Source organism: Halyomorpha halys, unplaced genomic scaffold, assembly GCF_000696795.3.
Source record: "Halyomorpha halys isolate HHAL.00 unplaced genomic scaffold, Hhal_1.1 Scaffold226.1, whole genome shotgun sequence".
Classification (NCBI taxonomy): domain Eukaryota; kingdom Metazoa; phylum Arthropoda; class Insecta; order Hemiptera; family Pentatomidae; genus Halyomorpha; species Halyomorpha halys.
Window position 1 is genome coordinate 433118 of NW_027115630.1, and position 17459 is coordinate 450576.

The window sequence follows — 17459 nt, forward strand, 5'->3', positions numbered from 1 at the left end:
TTGACGAAAAAATCACAGATTGTTTTTCTACAAGAATTTAATGTAAAATTATATAAATTCATCTATATATTGTTTAATAAGATATATCAATAGTTGATTTCCGGTTTTAAGAGTGTCATCAACAAAGTCATTCATTTTCATATAAAATGTGGCTAGGAAATCAATAATTTAAGGATCATTTCTTAGTATCTTATCGTTTGTAAATGTGTGTTATATTTTAAATAATGGGGTGTATAAAAAAAATACCGTTTTTCAATCAAATATTTTTATTATTATTTCCTTGTTATAAAATACAATTAATACTCAAAGTATAGGCCATTGGTATCTACCGTCATTAGCCATCTGCTAGCGAATTGCTCGATCTCACGCCGATACCATTCTTTGGATGTCAAAGAACTCTTGAACCACAATTTCAACTACTACAAAATTATCAAATTTTTTCCCTTGAAGGCCATGGATCGAAACAAGTTGTACTGGACTATATGGTGGATTAGCATTAACATGTTGGAATAATACTCCCTTTCGATTAATGAAAGCAGGATAATGCTCTGTAAACTGGGCGTACAATCTTTCCAGTTGTTCCCAGTAGAGTTAAGAATTCTTAGACCATCAATCAGGGACAAGTTCGTGATGAATATCACCTTCAAAATTAAAAAAAAAAAACGCAAAGGATGAATTTTTTTCAAATTGCTCCCTCACAGCAACTGGAAATCAGTTTGACCGCGATCTAGCCATTGCTCACAGGTATTCGAATTTCGCCAGTAGACCCAACCCACTTTTCATCACAAATCAGAAGAGCTTTTCAACAAATTTTCACAAATCTCCACTTAGCAGATTTCTGAGGAGTAAGTATGAGAAATTAGGCTACTGCTCTTTATCACCTTCTCTACGGAGAGATTACAAGTATCTTTCGACACATCACACTCCCTCGCAAGTTCATGAGTATTGGTACACGGAATTGACTCAACAGCTTCCTGCGGAACTTTAATCAATATACATTATTGTTCGCCCGGAGCCCATAATCCTTTTCAACTCCATTGCTAAATTTTTGAAACCAACGCCGCGCAGTGCGCTGGCCAAGGACACCTTCTCCTTCATATTTAATAATTTCACGAGTTGCTTCATTGGCTCTATGCTCTAAAGATATTATTTTGTATTGGTCAGTATTAAATAGGATTAAAATATTTACAGTACTTTGAAATCTTGAATTTAAGAAAAAGGTATTTTTTTTTATACACACCATTAAAACATTGGTAGCTGAATTATAATCTCGAAAGGACGTTAGAAGAAGTGTTAATTCAATAAAAAGTAAAATAAAGCAACACAGGTTTTTAAGGTTAATTGGAATGTTTACAGTGCAAATTTTTAGATTTACTTAAATTATGAACTCAATATTAATACAATTTCGAAAATATTTGTATATAATAACATCTTTTTGCTGTTTTAGTTTTAAGATATTCAAGTGTTATACTTGTTTTATTTTTTACTAATAACCTCATTAGGAAGTTAAGCCACAACGTTTCTCCCTAAAATTGTAAAAAAAAAACCTAAAACATTAAAAAGTCGATATTAGGAGAATTACAAATAAGGGGCTTTTTATTAGTGTTTATTAAATTTTTGTTCTATTAAATTTAAAAAATAAATATTCTTTGTAAACCGGGTGTACCATACGCTAAAAAGTTATGGTACTCAAAACTTAAATCTGTTCAAGTGATATTTCTTAAATTGCATTAAAAGGATGGTGTCTATCTTCTTGAAACCATCACAAAACAGTACATAGAAACCTCGAATAAGGCTTAATAATTTCCAATTTTCTATGATATATAGCTACAGGCTAGAAAATTGGCTTATCTCTATCTCAACTGACATCTCGAGCAGTTTATTTGCTCAGACATGCACTCTAATTAAAGTAATCGAATTTTGGGGCTTAATTACTAACCAATACCTGCCTGATATGCTTTTTCGCCACTTTTTTCAAGCCCATAAATAAATATACTTTTGATTCAGCACTCCCAAAATTACAAAAAAAAAAAAGTAGTTTCATAACTAAGGTAATTCTTTCCATTAAACTAATTGTTAATTTCATATTTTCTTTATAGTTATTTTATAATTTAAAATACAAACTTTTCAATGGCAATTTTTAAGACTGACAACGAACTCATTACTCTACGTTTCGAACAAAACCATTCACACTGATCTACGCATTCCGACTGTAACTGAACCCATTCATATGACTTACAAACGGTTTCACAACACACTACCTGGGCATTTGAATAAATTTAGACGACAGATGGCAACACATAGCATCACTGATGTAACTCGGCGTAGGCTGAAGAGAAGTTGGATGCGGGACCTCCTAGTGTAATCAAATTATTTACTTAACGTCAGGAGGATGCACCATTGGGTGCTGTCTCTCTCTCGCGCGCCATGCCTGAATACTACAGCTCATTTGATGATTGTAAACTTGATATACATATACAAATAAAAAATTGTAAAAATTAAAAAAAAAAAAAACAGTTTTATTTTACTCTTTTACAGGCAAAAATAATATTTTATATTATTTCAGTTGCTATGTAACCGCTAGGAAAAACTGATTTTGAAATAAGACATATAATTAAGAATTTGAAGTCTTTTAATTACAGCCAGTGCGAAAGAAATTTTTTTGTTTTACATTTTTTTAATATTTTATCAAAAAACTATCCAAAAATTACAGATTTTTTTAAATACTCCAACACAATAACGTTGGTATAATTATGAATTGTATCATCTGTGCAATGTCAAAGCGAGATATCTGAAATTTATCTGAGATTATTGAGTTTAAATAAGTAATTGCTAGCTGATTGTATAACAAGAGCTTAAATGTGACTGAAGATTATATTGTTTTTATTATTATGTTATTTTTTCATACAGATAGTTTGATTATGTTAATTTTGTTTATCCTATTATTTGCATATATTTTAAGAGAGATTTTATTTATTTTTTTGTGTTTCTTTTCATTTATTTATTTTTTTATTTTATGTTATTTTAGTATGAATGTGATCACAACTGTGTGGCAGTAATATCTATCAATAAATAAAAAGTATCAAATTGTAAAAAATGTAATAAAATCCAAGATAGTAAAATATCTTACATATATCACTTTGTCGTTGTCTTTGCACTGCACAAGTGATATATGATATATATACATATACATAGATACATACAGAATATATACAGAACAACGGTTGTGCAAGAAGGTGATTTCGTCAGAATCACGCTCGACCGCTAGGTTTTTACCTAATTTATGAGGCTAATTTTCTGATGAAGGAAAAAAAAACAGCTAATTGGAATTATAGGATCCGGATCATGATCTTATTTTTCAGAACTTTCTGTTGATGAAAGCCATTTATTTTACGACATCGTTACGAATTGCAAGTACTAACATCAACAACTAGGTAAACTAGGTTAATAAAGAGCTGAGGAATGATTTTACATAACGATAACATAAAGTTTAAACTTTATTCCAAAACTTGTAGTAGAGGTTGTCTAAATTACTCCTGCATCAACATAAATACTAATCTCTCATGGTTCTGATAGATGTCTGAATAATTCAACGAGGATTGCGCTTATACATCGTCTACGCTAATGTTTCCCATAAAAAATATTTTATGCCTATAAATTGATATTATCCACCATTTTAAGTTTATAGCTGCCAATAACATATCTTTGTAATAGACCGAATACAGAAAAAAATCTAATTAAAGTTTGAATGTTGATGTTTGATGTTTTGTATCCCTGGAATAAAAAAAAATTAAATAAATCAGTTCATCCGTCGTTTGCCACTTATTTCTGATAATCTTTTTCGCCAAAGTTACAATTGTTTATTGTTTGTTATTTGCTTATATTATATATAATCACTTTAAATAATAAACAATTATTTAAAAAAATTTTAAACTTTTTATTCCACAAATAATGAAGACATGAAATATAATTCTGGTATATAGGTTAAGCCACCCTAATTGAAGATATATTTGTTTTACTTTTTACTAATGAAATGAAAAAAATAAATAAATAAATTTAAATCTGTACTGCTATAACCCAGGAAATGTAAGGGATTCAGTTTTTTTTTTTTTGGGGGGGGGAATTACTGTTTCTTGAACACTAGTTTTGCAAGAAGGTGAATGTTTTTTCATGATTACGCTCAACCACTAGATTTACTCACTTTATGAGTCTGGGTTGATCCCAGAGGGATCCATAACCCACAGGCTTTATTCACGGCTACAGTAACAGAGTAAATAATTATATGTCACAGCCAGATCCTCGGAGCTAGTAACACAGTATCCTACCACTGAGCCACTCCGTTCCCGAATAGTATGTAGTAAATATAATATAATAATTATGTAGAATATAGTATATAGTGAGACGTGCAACTAGGAATAGTAAGGGCTCAGTCTAATTTGAAACGAGTGAAGGTTTCAAATCTAAGTATAGTGATTAGCGAACATTTTTTTTTTTTTCAAAAACTGTATTTATTGATAGAAATTACAATTTGCCACACAGTTGTGGGCAATAGGTAATAGTGATGAATGATCATATTCATACTAAAATAAAATAAGAATAAAAAAAAATCAATAAATGAAAAACACATAAAAATAAATAAAATATCTCTTAAAATAAATAAAATCAGAAGGATAAAAAAACATAATCAAACTATGTCCATGGAAAAATAAATAAATAATAATAGGGAACATTTTATGGTGCGTTAACTGTACTAAATTTGTTTTTAATGAGAAATTCGTTATGATGGTTACCATACCCTGTCTAACTTGTTAATAAGTTCATTCGATTTAATCGTATTATTGTGGTTAATATCTGAATATATCTGATGAAATATCTGGTCATACTGGGCTTAAAAAATAAAACAAATGATCTTATCAAATTCTAATATTACATAGTAATAATGTTAAGGTATGATTTATGATTTTTAGAAAATATTTCGAATCCAAGGAATCGTGTACTAAAACATTTATTCATGAATTCGAGGTAATATCCACATTATTTAATTTGATAAAATCACATAACTTACTTCGCTTTAAGTAAAGAAGAATTTTTTTAGTTTATTTTTTAATAATGATAAATTACATATGTCAGTTTTTTTTAAGAAAAAAAAATAAGATCAATTTTTGTAATTCAATTTAATAATTCAAGTATTAAAACAGTAATACTTACCTGTTTTAATGGGTAATTCTGTAGATGAAGTGATTTTTTTAAACAGTCTGATGTTTCTACATCAAACTACTAAGATTTTAATACAGATTGCTGTATGAGTTCAGAGTTCATTATAGTCTTAGACTACCTACTAACACTTACCTTTGCTCAGACTTTTTTTTTTTTAGATTGTCTTTAAGTAATTATTTTGAAGTGTTCTAAAGGATGAATAATTAGCATCCCCTGCGTATTATCAGTTATAATTTTCTGGTGTTTGTTTTCATAAATTTAAATTAATTTTAATTTTAATTAATTATAAAATTCATATTGAAGTGGTTTTGATGACTAGTTTCTTCTTTGTATCTTTCGACGCAACCTTCAAATATTTTATAAAATAATAACTACATTTTTAAATAAAAATCATGCAACGAATATATCTACAGATAGTATTAAATAAACTATATAAAAAAGTAATAATACGTTTAAACGATCATAAAAAAACTGTGTAGAAATAAAATACATATTTAGATATATATTGTATTATTAATAGCAGCTTTGAGGTGATGACTTACCCTGTCTCCTTTGTACCCCTTGGCACCTGCTTCACCACGATCTCCCTTCTCCCCAGGCAACCCCTTGTCCCCTTTCGGACCAGGGGGGCCTTCGGGGCCAACTTCTCCCTTAGGCCCTGGGCTACCTGGTCGTCCAATGCCAGAATCGAACCCTGACCCTGAGTATGCTTCCTGTAGGACAGACAGATGCAAGAACACATGGTTAACATTCCTAATAAGAATAAATAGACAACACCTTGCCCTTGTCTTAAACCTTATTCTATAAGCATGCATATGTACAATACCTGCAATTACAGCGGCGTGTAACGTTTATTTTTCAGAATGCAATAAGTTCGTTCGATAGATTTTGTGCGCATGGAAAGGGACCGACCAATGAATACACTTCAAATAGCTGGCTTTCGCGATAAGATTTATTTCTAGTATCGGAGACAAGGAGTGTTAACCACAGTGAGCAGTCCGAATAAAAATTACTATTTGTGGTCTGAAAGATAATATCAGCCAATCAAAATTATTGTGATTTCCAATCTATTATTAGGAAGTTAAAGGTAATAAACTAATTTTTATCCACTTGACGTTCAATTATAACCCACTTGCATCATTTTTAGTTTCGTCGCTACGATTCTCAACAGGCTCTCTGATTCTTACCTTTTATCGCAGTTATCATTTAAGCGATCTCATACAATAGCAAAAAGCAAGATTAAAAGTAAATAAATATAATTTTTATCTCGTCGCTGTTCTAGTTTGGTTGATGTACGAAATATGTTTTCGAAATAGACCCTATTTAAAATGGTCTGTTCAGAAATCAAACCATTCACTTTAATCTATCTCTCTCGATCTAAGAAAAACAAATTGGATTTTTAAATTACATGCCAATTTCACCAAGCTATAAATTTCGGGAGGAAAACATTAGTGAAAGAAATTAAAAAAGAATTTTTAGAAATAAACACAAAAACACGAAGAGCCCACTTAATTTATTTTTTTGAAAAATTGGTTTTGGTAAATGGAATGTGAAAGGAAAATATATGGTATAAGCAAAGTATAAAATAGGTTTATTTTTCAGAGGAAACAGAAATAATTTTCTTGTCGAAGGGAAAATGCTGTGTTTTTACTTTATTTAGTCTTCCATTCACATGCCAATTATCGAAGTCGTTATATTCAGATTAACGTTATACCCAATGAAAGGAAAAGAAATAAATCGTTTTTAGCTTATTTCCGTCCATCAGGTTTATAGATTGAAAACAATATTAATTGTACAACGAATTCCTTAGCAAGGCAATTATAACGTTGAAATCGTACTCAACTGTAACAGGATTAAGGTTGTAATGATCAGTCCCTTTTATAGGAATTAAATTTAATCTTATTTCATCAGAGTGTATTTAATTTAATGTTATGAGATTACTTTCAAGCCGGAAAAGTTCAATTTTTTTATAGTATGAATGAATATTTCTTGTTACTGTACTCATAGTATTTACTGTATATAATGATGATATACGTAATAAAATTGTATATTCCGTTCCAGAAGTGTAGATAAATGGATTGGAAGTCTAGAAATGAGAACATTGCTGCTTAGCAGTGTGGGGCGTAGGTCACTGAGTGCTAAGTTCGGAATGTTGAGGGTTCGAATCCTACCAGTGTTGGTAAATATATATTGACAGCAGATCCCAGGAAATGAATCTTGTTATTCCCATTTTAGTGTTGTATCTCAATACAAGTTCGGAACAGTATAATTTGAGCTATACTTCACATCTAACACAATTAGTAACTACGCATCCTTAGTCAATATTTAAATTTAGAAGAGAAAAGAAAAAGAATTTAAAATCAACTTTTGTGGTAAAATCATTAAACATGATGAATATCAAACCGATTTTTCAGTTCCACGAAAACTATTATTAACACTTAGAATGCATTATTATTTAAAAAATATAAATAGATATGCCTAAGTGATTTTTTTAATCAGTTAAAAATGAAACAATACTTAATATGAGGAATAAAGAATTTTTTAAAGAGTGTATTGATTGGCCATTTTATGTCCATTGTATAACAAACTCCATTTGGAATTTATCCGTATTGGAATGGAAACCTAATAATAAAAAAACATTTTATTTTCGAATTTTCTGCTTTTTGTGACAAAAAACCCAACAGATATTTCAACTTATAAGTCCAGCAAGGAATACCTATATTTTTGAGAAATTTTATTTCTCCAATAAGTGCATTATTATAGTTAATAGCATACTTCATTTATAATGAGGATAATAATAAAATATGAATTTGACAACTAAATGTGTTCTACGGCCAGATAAAATAATTAAATACCTATGAATTTAAAATAAAATTAACTTTCGATAAACGTTTTCTGAAAACTATTGGTTTTATTCAATATGCTTCATCTGGAACACGACGATTTGTATTACTTCTGGTTATGGCATTTGCTATGAAGTAATTACTTTTTTATACGTTACTTGTTCAATTTTCCAAAGTATATAATGGTCTTTGGATCAAATCAAACCGAAATCTAGTAAAAAGTTGTAACCGGAAACCGAACGAACGTTTGGACGAAAAGAGGAGTGCAGATCGTTAAAACACAAATGAAAAACCAATGCACGGCAGCACGTGTCACCCCCCGAAATACTATAGGCTTTTTTTATTTTTATTTTGGCATTTGTTGTATCGCGGAGACATTTTGTGAATAATTCATGAATTGAAGAGTGTAATATGAGATGTATGCAATAACACAATGGTCGCCCATCCATCTTGACCTGGAAGCGCAGAGCACGTAGGACTTGCCTCCTGCATATCGGATCCCTTGGTCACCGGGGGGCACTTGGGCTACTGTCTTATTTATTACTTTATATATCCGCATATAAATAAACTATATATTTTCGTAATATGTTTTTTACAAAATAAAAATAAATAGTCATTTTTTATAATTTATTTTTTAATTAGTTTTCAAATTACTAATAAAGAACTCATTAAGGATTTAATTAATTTTTTTTCTACAGTACGGCAGTGACAGTTAAAATTGAAATGTTTTCCTCATCAAATGATAAAAGTTTATTTTTTGTGGAATTAATTATAATTTTGCACTCTGCCGTAAATAGGTTTGACACCTACTAGGGTTTGTGAAGGGTGTGTTGCACTGCAAGTTACCAATATATTTTATCCAAGATATAAAATTTATTCGGCATTTTAAAACAATAAAATAAATTCCAACCTCACAGTGAGACGATGGCGTGAATTAGTAATGAAGTTCTCAGAATTTTTTTAGAATAAAAAAAATCCAAAAACATCACTTAATAATGCCATGTTCTAGGCAAATGTATTAATGACTTGAATCATGAATTTTCGTGGCAACATACTTCGATTGTAATTATAACTGAATCATTGAATACATTAAATGGCTTATAGAAAATCTATTCGAACCACCCGACTGGCGTAAAAATTTACCCCTACATCAATTTGATCGAAAACCTGAGTATATTGATTTATTTTATGTAATATGGGGATGGCTGGAACCAAGATTAGCAGACCTTGCAGCCAAACAATCATTTACACTTCCAGGCCGGGTTGCGGCCATCTGTTGGCTATATCTATAACTATATCTGTGGCCATATAGCGACCTACGTAGAATAAAGACCTATTAAATAAATTAAAGATTGTTTACATGAACAACAAAACCATGGACCACGCCATATCGTTCTGAAGTCGGGATAACCAGACTGAGAATTGGACACATGAATCTAACCCACTACTCTTATTTGATCAGTAAGCAGTCACAACCTTCTGAAAGATAAATAACACGTTGAACAAAATTTAAGATTTAAATATAAATTTACAAAATTATCAAATTTAAAGATTTTATAATCTTAAGGTTGTAATCCAAAAATTTAAATTCTTATGCTTTATTATCAAACACAACTAAGTAAACTGAAAATAAAACACGGGCGTTGATGACTCTTGGGTTTTACACCTTAAAGCCCCAACAAACAAACATACTTCCGATTTTCATTATCTCTTGAAGAAACGGTTGATTAAACGTTATTTTACTTTTTGACTACAATTGAGGATTGCTTGAATTGAGAAAAATATATTTCAATTAAAAACATGAAATATGATTTTCTAACTCTTGTTTGGTTAAGTTATGGATATTTTTGTGCTTTAGAAAAATGTATAAAGATGTGTCAACATACGGACTTCATAAGAATTCTCAGTAAGCATACAATAAGAATTATATTGTACTAAGTACAAGTTTTACCACTATCAAATTAAAATTATATATAAAATTTAACGTTACCACAGCCAGTTATTATTATTATCACCATTATTTCAATTTTTTCTTTTCATTTTATTGTTACTAGAAGATACTATATGATTTATTTTTATTTGTTTGCACTTTATGGTTTAAATTTTTACTTAAAATTTGTAAATGTGTTTTTTTTTTCATTTCATTTTATTATAATTTAGATACCATATTATTTATGATATGACAAATGGTTTTATGATTGCCTGTATCTTAAATAATTATGTAAACGTTGTACTTAAATGAATATCATTTGCATTTTCTCTTTTTATAATATTGTTTTCTTTCAAATTTATTATTATTAGCAATATTTTACTATTTCATTGTTTCTCTTCTTTAATTTTTTATATTTGAACCTAATATACTAAAGTCGATTTTTAATGTTTGTTATATTATTCTGCATGTATTTGTTTCATAATAAGTAAAGAATATTATTATTATTATTCCGACCACCAAACCTGCTTCACTATTCAATTCAATTAACACCGCTCTCCATATGGCTATCTCCCGTTGAAGTAAAGATAGAGGATTATATGGTCGGAAAATTAATATTAGAAAATTTCAGCCCCCCTCTTTCGTCACTCCTGACTGCCATAACACAACATATAACATGTTCTGTAATCATATGTGTACAATATTCTCTAAAAACGAGTAACCTATAACCCACTGCGTTCAATAAACAAGAAAGTTTATATATTATTATAATTGCCAAGCTAAATTTCTCCGTAATTTAGAATAATCATAGACTTCATATTATCATCTACAACTTATACTATTATGCAAAATACAATAATTAAAAATTTTTTGATTAATTTTTGAACACTGCAATTCATGTATTGCCTCTTAGCGGACTCATTGTCTTCCTGGTACGAGTGTTTCTAAAATATCAATATCTACTATCCTTTTTCTCCCTGTTAATAAAACAAGACTAAACCCCTGTTTAGTCTTCGAAGCATTCCAAATTTCAGTACGGCAATCCAAGGTATCATTAACACCCAGATATACATATAGCATACCTCCTATATGTATGTACCAAATATTCAATAACATCATTACAGGAGGGTATGAAAAAAAAAAAAAATATTTCAGTACTTACTCCTCAAATTCAGTATCTCGGCCTACCAATTTGTATATATCCTTTCACAAAACGTCTTCATGATCTTTTTATTTTTAATTTTCTGTTCTTCACTACCCGAATTCCTTCGCTTTATTTGGATGCAGCCAAAACGATGTACATAGATACTTTAAATATTTTTTGTAAAATTTTTAAAACGAAACATTTTTACCATAATAATAAAACGAGTTTTATTAAACCAATGTTAACTAATTTCTGTTTACTTAGCTTCGAATATTCAAGCACAAAGGCTAGAATGATATGTTGTAAAAATGACAATAATTAAATCCAAATTATGTAAAAGGATGATGATATGTCTTTATTATTGTTCAAAATAATATAATGGTCTAAAGATGGTATAATTAGCCGAGAAATAATATAGAGAAACTCTTACATATTATTTAAATAAGAGTACAGCCTTTTTATTCTACTTCTTTAAACTGATTATTTAGTAACAATAAATAAACTAGTTATTTATTGTTACTAGAATTATTTAGTAACAATAAATAAACTAGTTATTTATTGTTACTAGAATTATTTAGTAACAATAAATATTATAATTAATTTCATTTAAATTACGAATAACTTGTTCTTATTATTTCTCCTTAGTGCCTACAGCGTGGAGGTGTCCAAGCAAACCAAGACTCTTGATCTCGAGCCAGCACCCTCCCCCAGTTTTTTCCCTCTTTTCTCTCCCAATCTGGAGATATAGTCCTTCCATTGTATTCTGGATCTCCCTCCTAGGCGTTTTGCTGTTGGTCTGGTCTCAAAATATTTTCTTGGATGCCTGTCTTCACCCATCCGACAGAGGTCCAAACCATTTAAGTTGTCTCTTTGTAATGGTACCGTTTAGGGAGACAGTTCCGACATCCTGTCTTGTCTTCTCATTTCGTATGCGATCCCTCTTAGTTCGGCCTCCCACTCTCCGTATGTATCGCATTTCCATTGCAGTAACTGCTTAGGTGCTTACCATGTAGTACCCAGCTTTCTCTTCCGTAAAGAAGGGTAGGTAGGTATACAGCCTTGAAGATATGTACTTTAACATTCTTCTCTACCTCCCTCTTCCCTATAACTATGTTACGGAGGTGGTAGTATATTGCATTTCCCTTCTTTATTCTATTGAATATCTCTTGATCTACCTTTCCATTCCTGCTGATCACTGTTCCTAGGTAAGTGTACTCGTCCACCATTTTTATTGGTCCACCTTTGCAAAGTATTTCAATGTTTTCTTGCCCCCTTTATGCATTATTTTGCTTTTCCTGTTATTGATGGTTATTCCCTTTCTTTCCAGCTCAGCTTCCCATTCTCCCATTCAGTTACAGCTTGTTGTAGGTTCTATTTATTATTATTAAGGACAATGTCATCCGCAAATATTACTTGGGCCATTATTGTCCTCATGTTCCATTTGCCAGTAGTAGTGCGGGATGTCCTTCATTTGCAGGAATAACTTAAAATTCCTTGTTTTGAATAACTGAAGTCCTGCTTGACTTCCGTTATGATGCATACACATATGAGGATTATTCTTTATAAATTAATATATCTGCTTTTTAATAGTAAAAGATTTTTGAAAGTTTTCTCATGTCAAATAACACAAATAAACATTTTCAACAAAAATTAAGGGTGAATTATCTACCACAGATGCTCTCATAATAATTTTTCAAAAGTATATGCATCAAAAATTCTTTAAATTGCACCCCGAATTATAAAAATCTTCTTATTATCAAAATAATAAGAAGTTTCTATACCATTTAGAAATTTCAAATTTATTTATATAATTTTAGCCTATAAAATTTAGCAGCCTCTGAAAATCGTTATTTATTCAAAGTGATTTTAATTAAAATGATTTTTTTAAACCTATGTTATATTGGTTCCTAGCAGAAGTTGCCATCTAGTCGGACGTAATTCACTAAATAATTTAATAATCACAGTCCCTAAAATTGTTTATTTTTTTTCAATTTGGCATCAAGAGAATCTATAGGGTCTAATTACGGCACAGTATATTTATTTATATATATCATTGATATGATTAGAAAAGGAAATGTGTTATTATTGCAAAATATTGTCTGGCTCGACTGTGTAAACTTGCTTATTATACGAGACAGTTAACAAATAGTTAATTATTGCTAATGCCGCAACAAGTGGGTACATAGTTCGTTCAAGTTTCATAGAAGACACATGTTAAGTTACCGACTTAATTGATTACCACACCACGTGTACGATGAGGTTTAGCTAGCTTCCACATAGAACCAACATTCCGTTTAAAACAACACGAAGCATGAATAATGAATACAGTAATTTCAATAGCAATACTGAAGAGAAATAGAAAATTCTTTCATGGATATTTTAATCAAATAATTATTTTCCTGTTCTATTTTTCCGAATACAAATGGAAATACAATATATGTATAAAAAATTGGAACCTATTTATTATAATTTTTATTATCTATATTACTTAATTATAGTTTTGTTATCTGTAGCATATTACAATATTTAATAAATAACAATGTTAAGAAGTGGAATTTCGCATTAATGTCAATTATATATACATAAAAACGCATTTTCTCTTATCTTCTAACTAACCTATCATTTTTTCACAACTTATGGCCGTCTTACTTTCATGGCATGGGAATTGTCCTTCTCGTTCATATAACCAAAATGATTAAAATTAAACAACAAAGGAAAACTCATTACATATGAATAGATAATTTTATTATTTCAAAAGTTATCGGTATCAGTAATTTTTGCTAAGATTTTGTTTGTGACGATCTTAATCATTTGAAATTTATGCGCGAATCATTAGCAATAAATCACGTCAGATTTAATCCTTTCTTATTTGTAATATTTTTTTCCTTACTTTAATTTTATTTTCCAAATGAATGTTTCATTTTTTTTTTGTCTACTACTTCAAGAAATATTTTTTTTGTTAATCGAAGCTATTTCTTTATCATTACAGCACTGTTTCTCGTTACATTTCAATTTTTGCTATGGATTCATTGGAGTGCTACTATCTTTTTTTTTTTTTTTAAAAAAGTATTAGTTTATCGTAATATTCATTTCTTTCATCTCATTTCTAATTTATTTTTGTGTATATTTCTCTGTTATATTACTAATTTCCTTTTTATTTTCAATTTATTAATTCAAGGAATATTCTCTATTGTTTAATGAGGTAATAATTAATCATTATTTTCTACTTTCTCATTCAACGTGCTTTTCTTTTCTTATTATTCATGAATACTGAATTATTAGATTTTTTTTCTTTTCTTACGTCGGCACAAGACCCCGTTGGAGTCCTACACTGCAATTTTTTTTTATTTTACTTTCGTTTACTAAAAATAATAATTATTTTTCTTCATATATTTATATACTTAATATTATTCTAATGTACATTATTTTTATTTTCTAGCTTTTAATAATACTGTTTGTACCTCTCTCCTCCTTTCCAAACGTTTCCTTTTTTACACATAAGTATCTATTTATCTCCTAGTATGACAAGTATCCCTTGTCATGTGACATTAACTCCCAATCCCTCCAGGCTCATTTCGATGAATACCTTGATTATTTCCTCTGTAATTTCTATCATGATATCGCCGCATCAGAAATTTCAACCTCAAACTGAACATTCATTCCTTCTCTGTATCATTCCCAAACTATACGGACCGGTGGGATGTTTCCTTTCTTCCTTCTGAAAGTTAAAATCCTTTCTAAATATCCTTTTCCTGATACTCCTCACTTAGAATTCCTGTTTGTAAAAATTTCCTTTCACCTACTCTTCCTTTTTATTCATCGTAGTATGCTTTGTTCTTTTCATGTTTGAATTCTCTCTTTTTACTAATGCTCCTTTATACAACAATTTCATAATAACCGTAGATTTCCACACTATTTCTATTTCCTGACTCTCCTGAATAAATCACACAACTTAGACTTCTTCATTCCCTAGACTCTCCTATCGTTTCCTGCCAGCTTCCATATTCAGTTCGCTGTATCAAGTACATAGCTGAACCACTTTCCTATAGATTCCTCCCAAAACTTATTATCTTCTTCTCAGACTCCTGTGTCATTCCCCTCAAACCATGATTTTATCCGGATTTCCTATAACATTCCAACTCCAAAGCTAATTTTTAAATAAATCGCTTGGCGGAAGTTTGACGCACTAACATCTGATGAACTTGCTCCTCTTTTCGATTCACTAACCGAATCCCTTGAACCAATACATTCCTTTTCCTTCATCGATGGAATGGTAGAATACGTTTCCTCTAATCTCACCAGTTTCTTAAATTACTATGCATCCCTCAAGACCTTTACCTTCAAACGTCCCGCGGCTCCCTGTAGCAAGTAAAAAATAAGAGAGGTGGTGTAAAGGAGAAATGCAGCCAGAAAACGTTTTAGGTAAACTAGATTCTCACCCAATAATCCCAACGCCATAACCAAGGCACCGTTTTTCCACAATTCTTTGACTTAAGCCCTGATAGAAAATCCCTAAAAAAGTATCCAATACGAACTCCAAATCCTGATATAATTATCCTGTTTCTCCTTACGAACTAAATTCGTTCTTTGATAATCCTCTTCTCCTTTCGCACTTGTCCTCATTCTTCATCTCATAAATTCATTTTGACCCCGAAAATTTCTTTTTCAGGGATATTTCCCTAGGAGACCTACTTTCCTCTTTCCTAAAATCCAGAACTGATTACTGTGGTAAGGACAAAATAATAAAATAATGCCTTCCTGTTATCATTCCTATTCTTTTGCAAATTTAGTCCATTCATAGATATACATAGTCCTTGAACAAAAAAGCTGTTCTTAATTCTCTTCAGTTCGTCTTCCGAACCCAATAATTCTTGCAATTAGCTTTGTTGAAAATTACCGAAGACCTTCTAACAAAAAATTAGCAAACCTAATTCTTTTATGATTTCCCAAAATCCTTAGACTCACTCAATCATTTCATCGTCCTACCCAAACAATAAAACTCTCATTATCAAATGGTGGTTACTTTCCTTCTTATTACTTCGCTAAAAAACTATCACAATTGCCAATAACCACGTTCCTTCTCCCGTCTACGAACACGAGGTTGTTCTCAGGGTTCCTTAATCTCACCAACCTTTTTCTCAATAGTTAATGACCTCACTGTTTCTATTCTCCATTCAAAATATCACCTTTACGCTGATGACCTCCATCTACCTATCCTTTCTTCTAGTTGAAACACTCAAGGCGATCCGTAAGGTGCTTGAAGTTATAGATAGTATCAATGAATGGGCAGCGAACAACGATCCCAGGCTCAATTTCGAATAAAAGATCGTTTCCAACGTTGATTTTTTTCTTTTTTGCACGTGCTATCCAATTACTTCTGTAAGCAGGCGTAACTGGTGATGTCACGGTTTAGGCTGGAACGGAAAAGCGTTGTTAAACTGTATTGTAAGAATTCATATCTTCATCCAATTCATTCTTCATTGCTCAATCTTCCTTCACTGTTTTCCCCTGATTCTTGTATTAGTAATATTTTTCTTCTACCTCATTACTTAATTAATAATGCATTTCAGTCAATTTATTCTCTTAAACTTTTCTATTTTCGGTTTTATAGCCGTCGACATTGTAAATAAATTCGGTTTGTTTCGAACAATTCAATGAAAGATATATATATTTTTTTTTTTGCAGTTTAATAAAAAATAATTGATTGAGAGTTTTAGACATGACACAAATAAATCTAACCGTATCGAACCCTTGCAATGTTGAGGAAAATGAGCTTTGGCTTTTCAATCATTACACCACCCCAACTGCCATCACCACTGACTGCTGAAGACAATAGAGAGTTGTATCTGATTTCGATAACAGCACAGGCCCCTGTTCGGTTCTTTCGCCGGGGAAAAAATATATATTTCTTTTATTTTTATTTTTTTTTTATTTTACCCCTTCAGGAGTATCTATAAACCATCGAAAATAAAAAAAAATTGATGCTCAAAGCTGGAGTCCAATGTTCTATAACGTTATATTCCAACCACATAAAAATTTGCACGTTATCACTGAATCGGTAGAACCTCGCTTAACCACTTGTAAAAATGAATAATAATAATTTTAAAAAATAATAATAAAATTACCAACTTCATGAATACTATTAAAAACTAAAAAGATCATTTATACCCTTAAATTTGATCACATAATTGTTTTTTTTTTAATTTATCTTCAATCTATATAATATACATGCTCCTTATAAATTAATATTGAAGTTTTTGTTTATTTTTAAGACTCAGTTTCGGGCTTTATTATGAGGGATAAGCGGGATTCTAATATATTAATA

The 17459-nt window shown here is 30.4% G+C and overlaps 1 protein-coding gene across 6 annotated transcripts in view; it reads right to left on the minus strand.

Moving 5' to 3' along the window:
* Positions 1 to 17459, minus strand: part of Mp (Multiplexin) — a 908252-nt gene that overhangs the window by 157024 nt on the left and 733769 nt on the right. For all 6 annotated transcript variants that reach the window (XM_067052620.1, XM_067052619.1, XM_067052622.1 and 3 more), the window contains one exon: positions 5760 to 5930. In XM_067052620.1, coding sequence (XP_066908721.1) covers positions 5760 to 5930 — 171 coding nt within the window. The remainder of the gene's footprint in view (positions 1 to 5759; positions 5931 to 17459) is intronic.